At 42.0% G+C, this 20,315-nt stretch overlaps 1 protein-coding gene across 1 annotated transcript in view; it reads left to right on the top strand.

The window, feature by feature from the left end:
• Positions 1–20,315, top strand: part of doc2b (double C2-like domains, beta) — a 183,954-nt gene that overhangs the window by 123,966 nt on the left and 39,673 nt on the right. The window contains exons 4-5 of the mRNA XM_085470987.1: positions 8,388–8,497; positions 14,320–14,446. Of these exons, the coding sequence (XP_085327113.1) occupies positions 8,388–8,497; positions 14,320–14,446 (237 nt within the window). The remainder of the gene's footprint in view (positions 1–8,387; positions 8,498–14,319; positions 14,447–20,315) is intronic.

The raw sequence follows: 20,315 nt of genomic DNA, 5'->3' as shown, positions 1-20,315 counted from the left end.
GACTGAATGGTGTAAACTGGCGTTGGTGACGTTTTGACAGCCCGCAGTGTTAAAAATGAAGTAGTGTGGCTGATGATGATGATGATGATGATGATGATGATGATGATGATAATAATAATAATAATAATAAAATTTGATGATTGGATTATTTTAATTATGATGATGATGATGGAAGGGTTAGGGTTAAAAACAACAAGCACACCGCAAACTTTTAAAGAGAAAGATTTGTATTTCTTATATGTTCATTTTGTTTTTTAAAGATATTCAGTAATTGGTCAGAGGTTTTAAATCTCTATACAGTACTTTCTATATGATGACAAAGGCTTTTTGTTGATTTGCTGACCTTGAAGACCTTGGTGGATATAAGCCAAATTTTAATGGACTGTTTACACGACCCCATTCTACACCCCTGCAAAGTTTTATCATCATTTATTGAAAACATTTCGTGTTTTGAATGATTGTCTGCGTTTTTGAGCTACTGTATTGTGTTTACAGACAGAATGACACACACACACACACACACACACACACACACACACACACACACACACACACAGGCTACCAAAAACATAACCTCCCTGGCATTTTAATTTCCTCGTAGGAACCGATTCCAACCTGATGTCTCAGATGGTTTTGTTACAGAAAACCATCCTTGGAAACTGTTAAAACGTTGTACAGAAATTTAAAATGAAAATATAAATATCTGGCAGGTGCAGGTGCATGAACCATCTGTCCTTCACCGTTTACCCCGGATTATCTTCACTCGTTTAGAAAGTGAAGAAAGGAAAAAATAAGCTTTTTATCTAGCACAAATTTGTTGTAGCTAGCTATAAAGAGCCAATGTGTTCTTATAATGGATGTCACATTACATGCACCAGCCATGGCAATATTGACCAGCACATAACTGTAATGTTTGCTTTATCCATTTCATTCTATTTTCATTTGCGTTACAGGTTCACATTCACTTGTTCACTCTAAAACCTGCTTAGTTTTAGATGAGGGAAGGTGCTCAGTTAGGGTTAAGAAAAGATTATAGTTTTGGTTTAGACTCGTGGAAAAATGTTTCTAGAATTATATGCAGTCTTGTGAAAAAATAACTAAATCCCATGAGTCGATTTCACTTTAGGTAGCAGTAGAAGTAAATTGGAGTAATCATTTTTATTACTTTTTGGGGAAACTGTGCTCACTCGTCTTGGCATTGCTTCGATTCTTTGAAGTTTGCAGGCAATCATTTATTCACAGCTCTCTTAAAGTCCCTGATCATTCACTTTTTGACTTTGACTCGGCTTTCGCAGCATCTTGATTCTTCTTTTTCAGCCATGTAGTTGTAGATCGGCTACTGTGCTTAGGATTATTTCCCTGTACCATGATTTTATGTAAGTTTTAGAGGATAGCTAGCCTGACATTTGACCCTAGAGTACTTTGGTATACAGAGGAGTTCCCGTTCGACTCAGTGACTGCAAGGTGCACAGGTCATGTGACTGCAAAACAGGCTTAAATCATCATCTCTGTGCTGACAATTAAAATTAGCTGAGTTGATGCTGTGTTAGGTTTTCTCCAAACATGGAGCTTTGTCATGGTGCATTATGTCCAAGCATCTCCGCTTTGATCTCATCTGTCCAAAGGACATTGTTGAATAAATCTTGCTGCCATATTCTTTTTAGAGAGAAGCTTTCTCCTTGAAACCTTTCCAGATAAACTGTATTTCTTCAGTCTTTTTCTAGTTGTTGTGAAGTTTAGCATCATGCTAACTAAGCTCTGTAGAGTTTGGGATGTGCTGTAGCTCTTGGGGTTTTTTTGCAGCTTCTCTGAGATAAGTATGCTGGGATGTTCAGTCCTGGGAACATTGTGTTGACCAGATCACCAAACTACCCAAACTGCAGCATTTAAAGAGGTGCTGACAATCAGTCAATCAAGTGCACTTGACTAGAAGCACATGGCTGCTACTTACGGTCTTCATTCCTAAAGAAGCAGGAAGGATGCACTTAGTTTTTCACAGGACTGCAAAGTCCTTTAGTTATTTTTACAGCGAGAAAAAATAAAATCAAAAATATCAGTCCTCCCATAACACCCCCAGCATAACTATGTCCCTTTAACAATTACATTTTACTTTCAACAGAAAAAGATCTATAGGTAAGTGTAACATCATGTTATAAGACCTTGTCCCAAAAAATGGCAAATGGCCTGTATTTGTATAGTGCTTTACTAGTCCCTAAGGACCCCAAAGCGCTTTACAGTTAGTCATCCACAGATTCACACACTGGTGATGGCAGCTACATTGAAGCCACAGCCACCCTGGGGCGCACTGACAGAGGTGAGGCTGCCGGACACTGGCGCCACCGGGCCCTCTGACCACCACCAGTAGGCAATGGGTGAAATGTCTTGCCCAAGGACACAACGACCGAGACTGTCCAAGCCGGGGCTCGAACCGGCAACCTTCCGACTACAAGGCGAACTCCCAACTCTTGAGCCACGATCACCCTGAATGACAAGGAACAAAAAGGAACAAATGAAAGCAAAGCCACTTCTGTCTCTTCTTCTTTGATTTTAGACCATCCTTTTCTAAATAAGTGGAATTCCTCTTTAAGTTTAATGGTGTAGAAAATGTGCATCATTATGCCATTATTGTGTTTAGTTGTTTGGTTCCACTGAGTATTAGCATATTCACTGTTGGGCATAAAGCGGTATAAATAAGACGATGTCAGTGAGATTTTTCTCAGCTTGAATAGTTTTATAGAAAAATAACAGATGTCAGAGTTTTAAACGAGCAATTTTTGGGCGCCGATTACTGAACTGTGATAAAACTGCAGCGCACATCTGCAGCTCGACAGGCCTCTGCGTTTGCCTTGTTACTTCTCTCTCTGCCTCATTCAGGTGTGCAGGCTTTTTAAACAAAACTAGTTAAAGTATAGCTTATCAATCTATACATCCATGCAAAAACGCTGGAATAATCAGCTATGGAGCAAAGCCTTTTTAGCCTCTACAGTGGAAATGTTTGTGACACCAGTTGCTGATTTGTAGCACCGCCCTCCATCTATGAGCAGGTGGTGGCGGTGAATTATTTCCCCATTAATGCACGCTGATCACACGTGTGGAATAGAAAGCTACAGCTCCTCTGCAAATGGACTCATTATCTATTTAATTCACTGCTTTCTTTCATGGCTGTGGATAAAGCCAGCAGCAGCACTCTAACTCCAAGTTTTTTTTTTCTTTATTTCAGGGATCTGAACCAGTCAAACCTTTAATTAAATCACACCCTCAGATCTAGCTGCTTCACTGTGTTTTAACAACATGCCTGCTCACAAGTCAGTGTATATGACTGCATTGAAATTCAGCTGACCACTTCCTCTGCTCTTCACATCCTGTCAACAATCCACTTAGTAACTCCCATGAGAAGCTTGTAGAAAAGTCAAGGTGCCCCACCAAAAACAACAACACCTTGACTTTCACATAATGCAGGAGGAGCTGTTATCACTCATTCCCATATTTATTTATATTTCATGTACGTTTTCTGCTCCTATACTGGAAAATAGTTTTGAAATTTACCATTGTAAGGTATGCACAGTATCTGCACACCTTATATGCAAATACTGTGCTGGTAAACACCTCTGTGTGTCCCTGGGTTGCGGTGGCATGTAGAGTCTTTATATACAGTTGTGGTAAGAAGTTTGCACACACGGGCATGAAAATTAGATTGGAGTTTCTCTAATCCACACTCGGTCAAAAACGTACATATGCCCTCAAATATATACATATACTCACTTCAGTCTTTTAATGAGTGGTGCTGAAGGTTCTATAATGCCATTCAACTTGCCAAGGCCAAGGCCTGTTAACATCTCATTAGTATTCATGATAGACTGCAACTGATAAGTTCTCTTTGCAGCATAAAGAGCATTTATTTGACAGCCCTCATTGGATTTAACTCAGAACAATAAATTAAGCTGAATATGTGATTAACAAGCGTGTGTCACGGCCAAGCAGCCAAACACAAGGAAATGGACTCGGATGCGGACACTACTCAGTTACGCAGGAACTGTGAGCAAAGTTAACTTTATTACAGAATTCAAAGAGCAAGACTAAATGCACAAGGATGCTGAACACATCTAAACACATCTAAGAAAGGCAAGACAGAATATTTAATACGTTACGGGAGGCAGAATTAGCATTGCCTCGCTGAAACAAAAACAACTTAACTCCTTGAGGGGATAAATACTGTGAGCGGGCACTCAGCCGCAATACTATGAACGCAATACTATGAACGCAATACTACTTCTTCTTTCACGAAGATACTAAGAACAGAAATATGCTGTTAATCTACGAGCAGAATTCAGGCGCTTTAAAGTCACACATAGAGAGACACCACAAACTGACGGACTGAACTATCCAAACTAAAAGTGGAATGCTGAGTTATCACTGGGTTACCAGGGGAGTGGGGTCCGTGAGGGAGTCTTGGGGCTGTCGTGGACCGGAGGGGGGAACCTGACACCGGGTAACATCCGGAGCAGGAACCGTGAGATGAAGGCAGGGAAAAGAGATCTTACAGTCATTGGATGCAGGCGAAAACAAAGCGTGGAAGGGGGGGTAGTGGTCCGGGTGCGAGAACAGGTGAGTCCAGGAAGAAGCTCCGTTAATTTCCGAGGCCAAGCGGGGGGGCAGGCAGGTAAAGAGTTATGGAGAAGCTGCGAGCTGACCAGCGGATAAACAGCAGCTGTGACAGTAGAAAGCACTGACGTCCAGGAGATAGTGATTTAGTAGATGTTCTGGCGGGGAGTGCATGAGAACGCTGGTCATAAAAAGCCCGCAACCTGATTACTCGCAGTTGAGGTGATGACAAGGAGGCGCGGCGGCTCCGCCCCGAGGTGGAATCACCAGCACGTGGGGCGGAGCCGCACTAACCCGGACCATGACAGCGTGTTACCCTATGAGTGTGGTGTCCCTCTATTCTCACTCAGATTCAGCATTTTGTCATCATGTCCAAATCCAAAATACCAAGATAGTGAAAGGTGATGTCACAGTGACTACAGCCATCTTTGGTATACAGTCTGTGTGCTGTACTGGTAATCAGTTAGCATTTTTGTTGCCGTGCAACAGTAGTGGAAAATTATGAGGACAGAACAAATAACCTTTGCTGAATTTGATTTGAAGACTTTTGAATTACGCAGTATATTTTTAACCATCAGTACCCACGTTCCCACAATCTGTCTGATTCCATTCATTTGTTCGGCATCCGGTGCACTACTCTAATGCTTCAGAGACATTTTATTCAATAAGATCAAAAATCTGGAACAACAGAAAGAAGGGAGGAAATACATGAATAATTAATGAAAACCATGAAAGCTTTCAAATTAAATTAAACGAGTTTATTAAAATGATTTTTTATAAAACATGTTGCTATCAGCCTTAAAAAAATAATTTTGAACAGTCACTGTGTGTGTGTGTGTGTGTGTGTGTGTGTGTGTGTGTGTATATACACATAGTGTGTGTGTGTGCCTATTCAACAGCCTTCCTCGGGGGAAACAACCGCTGATTGAGGGAGAAACAATCAGCGAGAGCCTTGTTATGTGGAACCCTGCCATCAGACTTGCAAATAATCACAGCAGCTAATTGATTAAATTCAACAAACTCACATGTCCTCACACATGGCACAGGGTCTCCATCCTCATCATGTCAGCAGCGTGCTCCCAGGATTTCCCCAAACAATATTCCGCCGATAAAGCCGCGTCACTTGTCACAGCGATTTTCATCACCTTGCTAATTTGCAATCGATGAAGTGACAAAGTGTACGTCTGATGGCTGCTCCAATAAACAGCGATGCAGATCTTACTAAACAAGCCACTGTCTGACGTTTGGACTCATGTCTCATACACCCAGTGGAAGGAGCAACGGCTGATTTGTACTTGAAGTACTTTGATCACAGATTTACATCTTTTAATGTGTCACCTTTAGCAGCACATGTCTGTACACACTTATTTTAGCTCTGTTTTGTTCCTCACCACCTCCTGAGGGAAATGTCTGACCGCGTCTGTCTGCCGCTTGGCATTAAGCAGGTAGAGTGCAGTATATTTTTAAGGCTTTTTCACTGAATTGGAGCCAAAAACATTGTTACGAGAGCAGTGAAAGAAAACTAAAAGGGCCAAGTTGTGTGCCAGAAAATGTGCTTTTGTCAAACTCAGATGAAAAGTTTTAAAGAAAGCATTCAGATCTATTCATCAAACTCAAAAATATATTCTGCTTTAATGTCTTCAGCTGAAGCTACTTGTCAGACTCTGTGAAAGAGCAGAAAATGCTTTTATTCAAAGCTTTAAAAATAACTTTGAAAGTTTTGCTTGTCGAGACCTGTATGTAAAGCCGGTGCTATAAACAGTTTTTAAGATGGTCAAAGCTAATACACACCGGGTGCAGCCACTCAAAGTTTTTAGATTTTAGAAATTTGGAAGTAGACGAGGCTCCAAAGGCAAGAACAACTGCCAAGAACCTGACCTGACCGTTGCACCGAGCTTTCTCCTAAAAGAGGTGTTAGTAACTACACTTATCCAGACACGATTCTTTTATCCAAGTGTACAAAAAACAAGATCAGCTTAGAGCCCAAAGAATTGAAGAGAGCCATTGGGGGACACTGCAGCCAAGATCAGCTCAATACAATTCAGTTTTATTTATATAGCGCCAAATTACAACAACAGTCGCCTCAAGGTGCTTTATATTGTAAGGCAGACCCTACAATAACACATACAGAGAAAAAACCCAACAATCATATGACCCCTTATGAGCAAGCACATTGGTGACAGTGGGAAGGAAAAACTCCCTTTTAACAGGAAGAAACCTCCGACAGAACCAGGCTCAGGGAGGGGCGGGGCCATCTGCTGCGACCGGTTGGGGAGCGAGAAGGAAGACTGAAGGATAAAAGACATGCTGTGGAAGAGAGACAGACATTAATACCAAGTATGATTCAAGATGAATATGCTGTAACCCTTCTGCAGGTGAAGGCTAATCTTGTTGCCTCTGGCCCACTCAGGCGAGGCTTACAGGTTAAACATGTGTGGAAAGCTTCCCAACAAAGGAAGCACTCAGGCCACCTCACTAAAAGACTATCAGGAGTAGCATAATATGTGTTAATGCTTCATCAATTTCAGCTTGCAGCAAAGAATCTTTGATGGGGTGGCTGTAGCTCAGGTGGTAGAGCAGGTCATCTACTAATTGGAAGGTTGGTGGTTTGATCCCTGTCTGCTCCAGTCTGCATGCCAAATATCCTCGGGCAAAATACTAACGTCAAGTTGCTCTCTGATGCAGTGTTAATGTTAGATAGAAAGCAGTGCCTGTGTGAATGAGGCGAGCTGTGCAAAGCTCTTTGAATGTCAAAAAAGGCGCTATAGAAGAACCGGTCCAAGCACCTGAGCTATAAATGTGAAGGGGCTTCTCTTTCATGACTTTAAATCTGTAAACTGAAAATGTAAATTGAACACAAGTTCAAAAACACTTGATGTGATTATGAACTTGTGTTTGAGGTTTCAGATGTCAGTTAAAACATATTTTGTAGATTATGCTCACCATTGCAGTCAAAAAGGACAAGAAAGCAGTATGTGCTGTTTGCATTGTGGGTTCTTTGTGACTAACAAGCCCTGTCATGTCAATTGTGATATCTGGTTTGAAAAAATATGGCAAATATGTTTAAGTCCAGGATTCAAAACAGTAGTAGGAGTTGTCACTGTGCCTGGATCCATCTTTTATATACAGTGTATGTTTTCGACCACCGTGTCTTTGTACTGACCTAATCTTAGCTCTTCACCTCCTGACTTCAGTGCCATACACTCACAGCAGGCATCAGTTATGAAAATATTAATTTAAAGTTGTGTATGGTATTAGCTGGTTAGGTGGTGCATTTGTTTTTGTTTCAGACTGTTTTTTAAGTATAAAGATTTAATCCCAGTGAAAGGTCAGTGACTGGAAAATTGTTTTCTCAAAAATGTGCTGTTGACAGAAACAGAATCACACTGAGCCAGAACAACCATGGTGTCTATCTTTTAACTTCAGAGCATTCATCACATTGTTCTCAGTGTTTTTACCCACTTCCTGCCATGCTTTGATTATGCCTGTCACTTCATGTAAATGCAGTCTGCTGCTGATATTTCATTCCTGACAGCGTTCAGTATGCAGCAGCACCGAGCTCGTGTTTGCATGCGTGGCACCAGACGTCAACGCGTTGACAAATTTTCACCCTGGCAGAGAGGCTTTGTACGTTTTCAAGGATGTTTATATAATTCTGTCAGTTCTTCAAGGAAAATGACACCTGAGGAATGAGCTCTCCTGAGCTGTAGGAGGAGCTCAGTGTTTTTCACTCATGAATGATGTTCAGCTCTTTTTAATCACAGTCTTCCTTGTTTGTCTTTCAGGCCAATAAACTCAGAACCAAGACCCTGCACAATACACTCAACCCAGTCTGGAATGAGACCCTGACCTACTACGGCATCACTGATGAGGATATGGTCCGCAAAACACTCAGGTACTGTCAGTGCTACTCACGTGTGTCCACTTAATGAATGGAAAGAGAAGAAAGGGATGAAAGATGTGGAAAAAAGAAGAAAGGAGTGGTTGGACATATGGATACAAATGAAGAAATATAACGAAGGAAGGAGGCATGGGAGGGAGGAAGGAAGGAAAGAAGGAAGGAAGGACGTATGGGAGGAGGGAAGGAAGGAAGGAAGGACGTGTGGGAGGAGGGAAGGAAGGAAGGAAGGGGGTGTGGGAGGAAGGAAGGAAGGAGGCGTGGGGGTAGGAAGGAAGGAGGCATGGGAGGAAGGAAGGAAGGAAAGAAGGAAGGAAGGACGTGTAGGAGGAGGGAAGGAAGGAAGGAAGGAAAGAAGGAAGGAAGGAAGGACGTGTGGGAGGAAGGAAGGAAGGAAGGAAGGAAGGGGGTGTGGGAGGAAGGAAGGAAGGGGGTGTGGGAGGAAGGAAGGAAGGAAGGAGGCATGGGGGTAGGAATGAAGGAGGCATGGGAGGAAGGAAGGAAGGACGTGTGGGAGGAGGGAAGGGAGGGTGTGGGAGGAAGGAAGGAAGGAGGTGTGGGAGGAAGGAAGGAAAGAAGGAAGGAGGCATGGGGGTAGGAAGGAAGGAAGGACGTGTGGGAGGAAGGAAGGAAAGAAAGAAGGAAGGACGTGTGGGAGGACGGAAGGAAGGGGGTGTTGGAGGAAGGAAGGGGGCGTGGGAGGAAGGAATGAAGGAAGGAAGGAAGGGGGTGTGGGAGGAAGGAAGGAAAGAAGGAAGGAGGCTTGGGAGGAAGAAAGGAAGGGAGGAAGGAAGGAAGGAAGGGAGGAAGGAACTGGGTGTGGGAGGGAGGAAAGAAGGAAGAAAGGGGGCGTTGGAGGAAGGAAGGAAGGAAGGAAGGAAGGAAGGAAGGGGGGTGTGGGATGAAAGAAGTTAAAGGGAAGTAAGGAAGAAACCCCAAAAAAGAAGGAGAAGGGTAAACGAGTAAGGAAGCAAGAAAATAAGGGAGCATTACATAGTGAGGTAAGTAAGGAAGGAATACAGGTAGGAAAGATGAATAGAGGGATGGATGGATGGAAAAAGCAATGTAAGGAAAGAAGCAGCAGGGAAAGCAAGAAAGGAACCAAGGAGGCAAGGAAGAAGAGAAGGAATAAAGGAAGAAAGGAAGAAAGGAAGAGGCAGGAAAAAATGGGGAAGGGTGGAAGAAGGTTTAAAGGGAAGGAGCCAAAGGAAGGAAGGAACAGAGTAAGCAAGGAATGGAACAAGGAAGAAAGGAAGTAGCAAGAGATACAAGGAAGGAAGAGAAAAATGAAAATAGAGGAATAATAGGCAAGAGGAAGAAAATGGAAGAAAATAAAACTTAACCAAAGAACGAAAGGAAGTGAAGGGGAAATAGAAGACAAAGTAAGAAAATAACAAACACATCTTATAAGGACGGATATAAGGGGGAAAGGGTGTGTGTAGTGAACAAGAAGAAAAATAGAAGGGAGAGTTGAAAGGCAGAGAGGGATAGAATAAATCTGTCTTTTGTTGTTTTGGTGTGCTTAGCTGCCGTGGATCTGTTTTTAAAGGCTTCAGAAGATCATTTTCAGGGAGCAGTGATGTTTGACAGTTTCTCTTCTTCTTGGTTTCTGTTTTAGACTAACTACATTACAGCCTGTGTTTAACCACAGCCTCTCAAGCAGAAGTGAATGATGATGTTGCTTTTCCTCTTTCTTCCTTTTCACTGCGAGTTTGCATGCCGAGTCTGGAATAGCTTCAGATCGTAATAACAGTTGGGAAATCCTTTATTTGTCAGATTTCCAAATAGCACTTCTGTTTGGGTGAGAGGACTTCCTGTTTGTTTGGTTATTTGTGTTTCACTACAACACCTGAGAACACACTAAAACTCCATCTTCCTGAGATAAATGCGGTGCCCTTATGCAATGAAAGCACTTTGTTTTTATTACTTCACCATTCTTTGCTCCTGTATTTTTACCAAAGTGTTAACACTGTACAATCAAGTGGCGGAGGTAGGTTATGCAATCATATGCATAATCATTTCGTACATCCCAGGTGGGCCGTATGCAGTGGAGGATTTCAGTTTGCTTTTGTCTTCACTTACCCCCAAGCACCCCAGTCGCAAATGTGTTTCTAGAGTTAATGTTATGTGCTGGAATGCCGTGAAAACATTTCAGGGACTTTCACAGCATTTCATTTACCGGCTCCATCGATTTGTCCTCCAGTTCACTTCCTCAAGATAAATGTGGGTGGAACAAGTCCTCAGCTTAATGATCCTTTTGGTTTGCTTGTTCCTCCTCTCTGAAAAAAAGTGTTGTTCCTGAAATAACACACAGGTGTGTTTCTACTTCAAAAAGCTGGAAAAAGTCCCCACTAGTCTGGGTGGTTAGGGATGTTTTACATGTTTTATATTAAAATACACCCTTGTAAAATAAAGCATTGCAAAAGTTGTTTTTCCGTTAGCAGCATGCCGAGGTCCACCCACGAATCTAAACTGACCCCTTGAGCCGACATTTGACATGCACTCATTGAAAGGGCGCCCAATTTTTAGAGCATTGTCCACATGTAAATACTGTTTACTGTGCATGTGCATGTTTATCTTGTTTTTCGACAACAGACTTGCACCATGTTACTGTTTGCATGAGACGATTTTCTCCAAACGTAAGACTTCTCGCTCTTTGTTCAACTTTGATAATAATAACCATTATCTCCAGACTTCTGATTGGCCATCATTTCTATATTTTTTTAGAGTAATAGGGTTTTCTTGCCCTTGACAGTGCTGAAATCATCTTTTGTGTTTCCATGTGGAAGTGGATATTTTGCACATAATCACATAATCTCCACTTAACTGTTTTCTCTTTGAAGGTCTGGTATTCACACCTCAAGTTACCTTTGGGACTTAATTTATTAAAGATCCCTATTTATGTCCTTTTGGGCTCTGCTGGAGGTCTCTTCCTGTCAAAAGGGAGTTCGCCCTCTCCACAGTTGCCAAGTGCTCCTCATAGGGAGATATTGTAATTGTTGAGGTTGTTGAACTTAGTTAAACTGTAACTTCTTTTTTTTTTTTTGCCTGCTTTTTCTAATTTCACTAAAACCTTGACTGTTGTTTGGGGTAAAATACTCCTCTTCACAGCTGTAATCTTATTTAAAACATGAGAAACTGGTGGTGACAGACAGATCTCACAAATGCCATAACCCAATATGTCAGGGCACAGATGCCAAACGACAAAGCGGTGTTCAAAATGTCTTCAAAGATTTCCAGCCCATTCTGAGAAGCAAGCGCTTACTAAGAAGCAAGCCCGTGCTAAGAAGTGAGGTTTCTCTGAAAGTCTCTCTTCTTACAATCAGTTAACACTAATGGGAATGTTTTATGCTGCTAACATTTTGCCATTAAATACAATGTTTATCTAGATACAGTACTGTGCAAAAACTTCTTCATATTTATCTAGGAAGATTAGAAATGGGTGCAATGATTTATTGAAACATGCAAGCATGCATGAAGCTACAGTATAAGCTACAGTTCTAATGAGCTTTTCAGTATTTGGTATGATGACCTTTGTTCTTCAACACAGTCGAACTTTCTTACAATTTCTTTAAGTAGTCTTCAGGACTGGGTCTCCAGCCTTCTTAAAGGACATTCAAAGCTCTTCTTTGAATTTTAGCTGGTTGTTCTTCTGTTGTCTGTCACGATCCCACACTGCTTCAGTATCGTTGAAATCTGGGCTCTGAGGAGACCAGTCTGTGACTGATAGTGTTCCTCTGTGTCTTCTTCTATCCAAGTAGTTTTTTAGTCTTTCATGATGGTATTGTGTGATGGATTAAAATCAGATGGTTCCTTTTTGCGTTTATAATTCTATTGAATTTTGCACCAATGGCTGAAATCAGCCCCAAACCACGACAGACGCCATGTTTTTCAGGTGGCTCTAGACCCTCACAGTCATATCGCTCTCCTGACCTTCTCTGGACCTCCTCTGTAAGACCTGATGATCAGTCTGGTTCTTGTTTAATTTGGCAAACTTCACCTCTTTTCTTCCTGTTTCCCTTCCTCAAGAATGGCTTCTTCACTGCTCCCCTTCCACTGAGGCCATTTCTGATGAGGCATAAACAAACAGTAGGTGGATCAGCTGAAGAGCCCGATGCATCTCGCTGGTTCTATGTCAGGTGTTTGCTGTATTTTTTTCGCATTTCCTCAGGACGTGACTTTCAGATACTGTTTTTTTAGGCCTGTCACTTTGTCCTCCATTTGTCCAGCAAACAAGACAGAAACAAGGGACACAAAACATTTTTTATCACCTCCATAAGTTTACACAAGTGACTACCAAATCATCACAGAATGTTTGCAAAAGTTTTATTGCATTACTTCTAATAGCTTAAATGTATTTTGTGAAAACATGCTTTCCTACTACACAATATAAGCTGCAAAGCGCTCGCTGTACTTCTGGGACAGCTGGAGTAATTGCTGGACTGCAGTGACCGACTGTCAACCTTATCGACACGCTGCAAATATGTGACTGTATTTTGCTGATTATTTTGTGTTGCGGAGCAGAAAAAAAATACTGTATTGTTACTGGACTGAATGCCACAACAACAATGAAGGCCTGAAGCAAATGTAGCAGAGATGAGATGTGACAGACACTGTGCACACAAGCCAAAAGATCTATTCACACACAGAAAACACCTTTATTAACCATTTTCCAGAAACAATAGACTGTGAGAAAAGCATCCATGCTTCCAAAACAGCGCAACCTATTTCTTCTTGGAAACTGAAATTTGAATTCAGCACCTGTCCAGTTATTTTCACTGAGAGTCTGATTGCATCACGTCCCATACAGTCTACTGTATTAGTGATGCATATTAACGTACATACAACATCCTAACGCTGTGCGGTTCCTAAAGGCTGCATGTTTTCCTCAGTATTGCAGCTGATTATGCAGCGGAAAAGCACTTGAAACAAACAGTATTCCCCAACACAGGCATGCTGGAGCCGTGAGTGTGAATCATGTCATGTTAGGGCGGTGGGCGCTCTCTGCATTTATTGAAAGCATAGGTCTGCAGGGAGCACCAATAATTGGCTTTCATTATAAACTTAATGAAATGCTGGCGAAGAATATAGATCTCCAGTAAAACACAAAGCTCATTTTGTGGCCCCGTGCACCTTTTGACTGCAAGAGACCTTTCGGTTCCCCATCAATCATTAGCTTTTGTGACTGTAGCCTACTGTGTTATATTATAAATCCACGTCTTTATTGTTGTTAAGAAAGGACGCCGTCTTGCACTGAAAAGAGGATTTGTTTTGTTTGTGTGTTCAGTGGAAACAAATGCAAAGTGGGCACATAATAGAAATCAGTAAACAGGCGGAAAGGACAATGCGCCACAGCACAGTTCGATTCGTGCTGCACTAATTGAGTAAATAAGACGAGCAAATGGAGATGTGTTCAAGATGAATTCGTGACTGGGTCTTAAATGACTTTGACATGATGTCAAATTTTTCTCAACGTCTTCTCACGTAGAGTTTCCCCTTCCATCTTAGTATGTTTGAATCTTTTGATCCGTGCACGGTTGAACGCGTCCTCGTGTATAATTATCTCATCATTTCCTGTCATGCTGATAGAGTCTGACAATGATCCCTGCAGAACTACTTGGTTGTAGCTTCAGTGCTCTGAGTGCTGTGGTCCTACAGATTTAGCAGCTGTGACTACAAAGTACAAATTGAAGCCCTGTGAAGGTGGATGGTGGAAAATGACTGGTTTTATGGCTTTAAGCCTCCTCTCAGCAACAAAGCCTAACCTAAACCTCGCTCTACTCATGTCCTCCTACACTTCTCTGTTCTTGTCATCTCAGGATTTCAGTGTGTGATGAGGACAAATTCCGCCACAACGAGTTCATCGGGGAAACGCGAATCCCTCTCAAGAAGCTGAAGCCCAATCAAACCAAGAATTTCAACAACTGCCTGGAGAAACAGTTACCTGTAAGTTCACTCCATCCCACACACACAGCTGCATTTTTATGTTGTTTAAACGTGATCGTGTTGTTGTTTCTTGAGGGGCTGTACTCACAACAACATTTTAGATCCTAAAGATTGTGCCAATATTACAGACATGGCTTTGCTGTCTGATAGACATGTTATTAAATGCCATGTGGAAGTTTAAGTCAAAATTTCCACCAAACAAGAAGTTCTGTATGAATATGAATATCATATCGTATCATTTTATCGATTATAACAAAAATAAATAAACAAAATCTTCCTGATGAAGAGAAAACCAAACACATGATTTGCATTACATTGATGACATTCTAATCCATGTTTGTTTTTCCAAATGTGCAAATCACCATGCAACAAGTGACACTGAATTTAGATGCAAATATAGGTGTGACAGCCCTTTAGTTATCAAATTAGTGGGCAGTTTAACCTAATTCGATTTGAAAAACAACAACATACATTTCACATCTTTACTGCAATAATCTGATAGATATTTCTTGCTTTGTAAAGCTCACTTTTCCTCTTTTTGCACATAGAAGCAACATATTTCTGTCCCAGGTGCAGTTTTTGCCAACGTATCTCAGTTCTGACCAGACTGCTGTTTCACCCTACTTTCATATTACTTCTTGGATCCTTAGACCAAATTGTAATTACTGTGTCCGGTATACATCTGCCTAGTTTAAGATTAAAGAGTAATTTAGTCATCATTACAAAGCATAAGGTTGTTCCAGTATATTTCCAGTGGAGTCACTTTATTCTGCTAAGAAAAACACTTCAAATACAAATCTGTGAATAAATAAATTGATCATAAGAAAGAAGCTAACACTTCTGATAAACAGCTCATGTCAGCAGAGCAGAGCTGACATGACCTGCTTAATTAAATAAAACTGCCTTGAGAAACAGTAAGCTTGAAGTCATTGTGTTTTTTCATTATTTATTTGTGTGTAACAGTGTAACTGCATAGCATGTAATACTCAACATTATACTCTGCTCAGTGCAATATCTTACGTGTAGGCCGAGACCATAATCATCAGCAGCAGTCCATCATTTTCAGTGTATTAAGTGACTCAAGTGTGGGTTAGACTTGGCAAGCTTGCTCATGTTCACAAAGACCAGCACGGGAACAGCTTGATTTTCCACATCTGTTGCACTGTATGACCATCTGACCGGGAGTGATGGGCCGTCAAGGCGGTGTAACTTTGACGACGTCTCTCTTCAACATGCATGAATAATTGATTTCATAATGCTGTGCCGATTTGATCTCTGCTTTTACCTCCCAGGTTTCACAGTCCGTGCCGGTGAACTTTCAAAACATCTTTATCCTTCACCTACGTTTGACATTGATGCCTAGGAAAAGTGGGAGAACCTGTGCAATTTTAAACTGCACCAAACTTTAGTTTGCATTAAGTAAAAGGTGACCCGTTATTATCCACATTTTAATCACAGTTAGTGCATTATGTTGTTTAATTTTGGTGGGGGGGTTTTAAAAAGGGAAAGAAACTGTTTAGGTATCCCCAAGAGATCGGAGGTCTCAGACCTTAATGAGCTTGTTAAGACTTTGGTTTGTTCACAATAAAGTTCAGGTTATGTAACTTTCAAAGCTTTATAAGCACACTGACTCTTCAAACCTTGGCTCTTCTGGCCTAGCACTCTCAAAACTGAAATAATTGATACCCACTAACCAGACGAAGCAGCTAGTAAAGTGTTTTCAGGTATCTGTTTCATCAGTTTGTAATGTCAACTAAGAAACAGCAGTTGACAGGAACAATGCACCTGAAGGTAAAGTCTGAACCACTAAAACCATTTCAGAGAGGGTCATAAACCCTTGTTTTGAATGTAAAAGTCTTTCAGGAAGATTTATCAAAATAGTGGTGCACTGTTCTACCGTTCATTAACACTAGGGATGGGTATCGTTTAGGTTTTATCCGATACCGGTGCCAAACCGGTACTTTTGAAAGGGTGCCGGTGCTTAAACGGTGCTCGAACTGGTGCTTAAAGAATGGAGAACACAAAATTGGTCCAAAAACCTCTCATGTTTAGCTGTTTTGAAAATTTCCCACTCGTGGGACTAATAAAGGTATCTTATCTTATCTCTTATCTCTTTTTATGTAAAAAGATAACAATGTTAGTCTTTTCTGCAGCTATAGGTCATATATGGTATCACTCTTGGCTGGAAGCAGTGCTTAAACAATGGGAAAAAAACACAAACTTTGTCCAAAAACCTCTCATGTTTAGCTGTTTTCCACTTTTTCTTTGGTCATTTTAGCCTTTTTGGCCAGAGTGAAGGGAGTATCTGCCATCAAACAAGAAGACAGCCGCATGTAACTACGACGGTGTTTGCTAGTTCACCTTACATGCATTAGTTTAATAACGTGGTTAGCCTACTCAACGTAAATTACACACGAACAATATTAAGCTACTCACTCAGAGAAGAACGGCTGCTGCTGCCATCATCATCCATCATCATTTCTGCTACACTGGCAGGGCTAGGGGCCAGGACTCTCCTCTTCGGGTTCTTGGGGGATGTTGCTAACTCCGGGTCCGATAACAGGCAACCCACCCGCAGTAGATGTGCACGGTGTGAGGTCTTGCAGCAAGCTATCAAATACGGTGCATTTCTCGGCTTTTAAAAAACGCTATGCGTCACCAGGTGTTTCATCAGATTCGAGGAGTTACCTCCTTTGCACAGTATCACCTTAAAGCACTTGTTGCAGGCTGCTGAGTTTGCATATTTTGCTGTGGAGTACAGCCAGACTTTTGACCGCTTCGCCTTGGGCATTTTTAATCTGTAGCTCTGCTCTAAAAGAACGTACGTACCTGGGCCCGCCTACTATCCTCAGAAAGGTAAAATGATTGGCTAGAATCCAAAGTGTATGACATCTCAGGAAATAAAGCACCGAAATGTGCGCTGCTTTTCGGTCTGGTTACTACCGTTTATGTCAGAACCGGTGCCATAAAGGCACCAGATACCGGTACCCATCCCTAATTAACACCTGCCGCAATTTGGCACCCTAGGAAAACTCATCATAGAAGCATACGATTATTTGCTCATGTCAAAGTTCAGAGCCAGAACAAATGAGCAAACACATCTTTAAATGCTGATCAGTTGAACCAAACTCTTGGATCACTAGCAGACATTTTGGGGGGGGGGGGTGCAGATTTCATTTAAAAATAAACAGAGTTTTCCAACTCTTAAACTCAGGATAAAATCAGTCCTGCAATCTGGCTTATTCATCCAAAACAAACCTTAAAATCCACAATAGGCAGTGTAAAGAAGCAAAAGCTGAAGACTTAGCAGATATTTTCTGATGTTTAGCAATCATTTCACTGTTTCTGTTCAGATACACAGCTGCATGTCAAAGCCTGAGCTACAGTTCTGCACGGAGAGTAATTAAGGAAGGCATGCGGTCTGTTTTATTGATAACATGTAACTCTAATTAGTTTCACTGGGACAGAATGTGTGTGCGAACAAATTTAAATATCTGGTAATACTAAATCCAGATAATAAGTGGTGCATTATAATAGTATAACAAAAGCTCCCAACAGGGCATGGCATGGTGCTCCATATAATAGATGTTGGTAATTGCAAGAAACAACAGGACCCGCGAGGATTTAGCTTAAAGCACATGACAGATTAGAGCCTTGGGTTTTGAGCCCATAAGTGGGGTGCGGGAGTGGATTATGCGTTATGAGAGCATGGGAGTGGAGTGAAGTATCATTGAACTGTGATTGAATATCCTTTTGAAAATGCCTACACAGTTTATGGTTTTAAAAAAAAAAGTGGATGCAGTGTAATTCTGGACCATCCATATTTGGAGTGTGGAGCACAGTCTTGTGTTTGGAGAGACAACTTCCTGTTGCTTCACTCATATGCTTTGTTGTCTATGTGGGAGTGAGAAATAGCATCCAAAAATAGAAAAATATGCTTGTGCATAAACTGGGACCAAACAGCTACTATTCATTGAACAATCTGGGCTTTGATTTTGTACCGAGGTTTGTTTATGTAAGTGCTTCCAAAAATGACCACATTTAAAGTGTTTTGTAGTCATTTGCCATTCAAAGATTTGAGCATTTTCGGGAGCAGAAAGCAGTATTAGTGTTAAAAATGCTATTATTTGTGTTTAGTTAGTAGTTTAGTAGTAGGTTAGTAGGTAAAGCGGGTAAGTTTACAATTTGCAACGTTGCATCTAAATGTTTGTGGCAAAAATCTGCATGTCTAAGAGATAACAACCAGATGAGGGATTGCAAAGTGTGATCAGTAGATACTGTCAGTGCTGACATGAAACAATGTGACTCACAGGTATATCTGCATGACACTGCTGCCTGCAGCTTTACAACAGCTATCTACAGCAAAGAATACCTATCCACGCACAGCAGACATGCTCTTTCATTTACGTTACTATTCGTTTAGTAAAACTAGAGTTGATTTTAGAAGATGGGTAGCTCAGATCATCGCTGTATAGGTTTTTAAGCAGAGCAGATATTTGCGTCAAAGGTGACAAATGTTTCATTTCTTCTTCAGATAAGATTCATGCTATTTTGGACCACCCTGTCGTATGTCATGTAACAGGGCCTCATAGGCCTTTTTCACACAGATTGCTTCAAGGCAAAGTGAAGTGAAGCTATGACTGTTGCTGGTTAAAAAGAGAAAAGGGTGTTCTGGCAGGTAGCTTTCTGCTCTGTTTGCGCTTGGATGAGGAGCTCTGTCTGAAAACAGGAAGTTGTTTTGTGTGCCGGGGAGAATAGAGCAACCATTTAATCATCTCATCCAGCAGCTCACACTGCCTGTCTTATTGATGGTCTTGACAGTGGAGCCTTTTAACTGGCTTCTTCGCCTTATATAAAAGTCAGTAGATTGGGTAGAAAACACAGAAAAGCGTTGATGTAACCTTAAAGTCTTAAAGGTCATTTTTCAGGGTCATTCTGGGTCAAACGCTGCCTGAGGGAAGCAAAGGACACCTACAGGAGGAAGGTGGAGCAGAAGTTGGAGAGGAACAATATGAGGGAGGTCTGGAATGGTGTGAAAACCATCACAGGCCACAACACCAAGAAAAGCACAGTGGGGGGGACTGTGGAGAAGGCAAACGAACTCAACAACTTCTTCAACAGGTTTGACCAGCCCACAACCCCCCCACCCTCACCCTCACCTTCACTACAGAGTCCTCTCCCCACTCTCCTGCCTCCCTCGCTTCCCCCCCTTCCTGACACCATGACACCCCCCTCCTCCAATCCCTCTCTCAGCAGCAAGACATCTCCCCCCCTCCCCTCCTCCCAAACATCTCCCAGTGTCACAGTGGATCAGGTCAGGAGGCAACTGAGGAAGCTTCGCCCCAGAAAGGCAGCAGGCCCAGACAAGGTGTGTCCTAGGATGCTTAAGGCGTGTACTGCTGAACTTGGGGAGCCGCTACAACGAGTCTTCAACCTCAGTCTGCGACTGGGGAGAGTGCCCGCCCTATGGAAGACATCCTGCATCGTCCCGGTCCCTAAAAGGAACCGGCCCAATGAGCTGAGTGACTTCCGACCGGTGGCACTGACGTCACATCTTATGAAGACTCTAGAGCGGCTCTTCCTCAACTTCCTCCGACCACAGGTACAACATGCCCAGGACCCACTACAGTTTGCATACAAGGCGGGTGTCGGAGTGGAGGATGCCATCCTGTACCTCCTACACAGAGCCCACTCACACCTGGATGGGGGAAAAGGCACGGTCAGGATCCTGTTTCTTGACTTTTCCAGTGCCTTTAATACCATCCGGCCCTGTATGCTTCAGGAAAAACTGAACAGGATGGAGGTGGACCCCTGCCTGGTGGCCTGGATCTCCGACTACCTCACCGACAGACCACAGTACGTCAGGCTG

Source organism: Copadichromis virginalis, linkage group LG10 (genome assembly GCF_057382275.1).
Source record: "Copadichromis virginalis isolate Kocher_CV1m ecotype Utaka linkage group LG10, C_Virginalis_male_GT1.1, whole genome shotgun sequence".
NCBI classification, from domain to species: domain Eukaryota; kingdom Metazoa; phylum Chordata; class Actinopteri; order Cichliformes; family Cichlidae; genus Copadichromis; species Copadichromis virginalis.
This window is presented reverse-complemented; position numbering and strand designations above follow the sequence as displayed.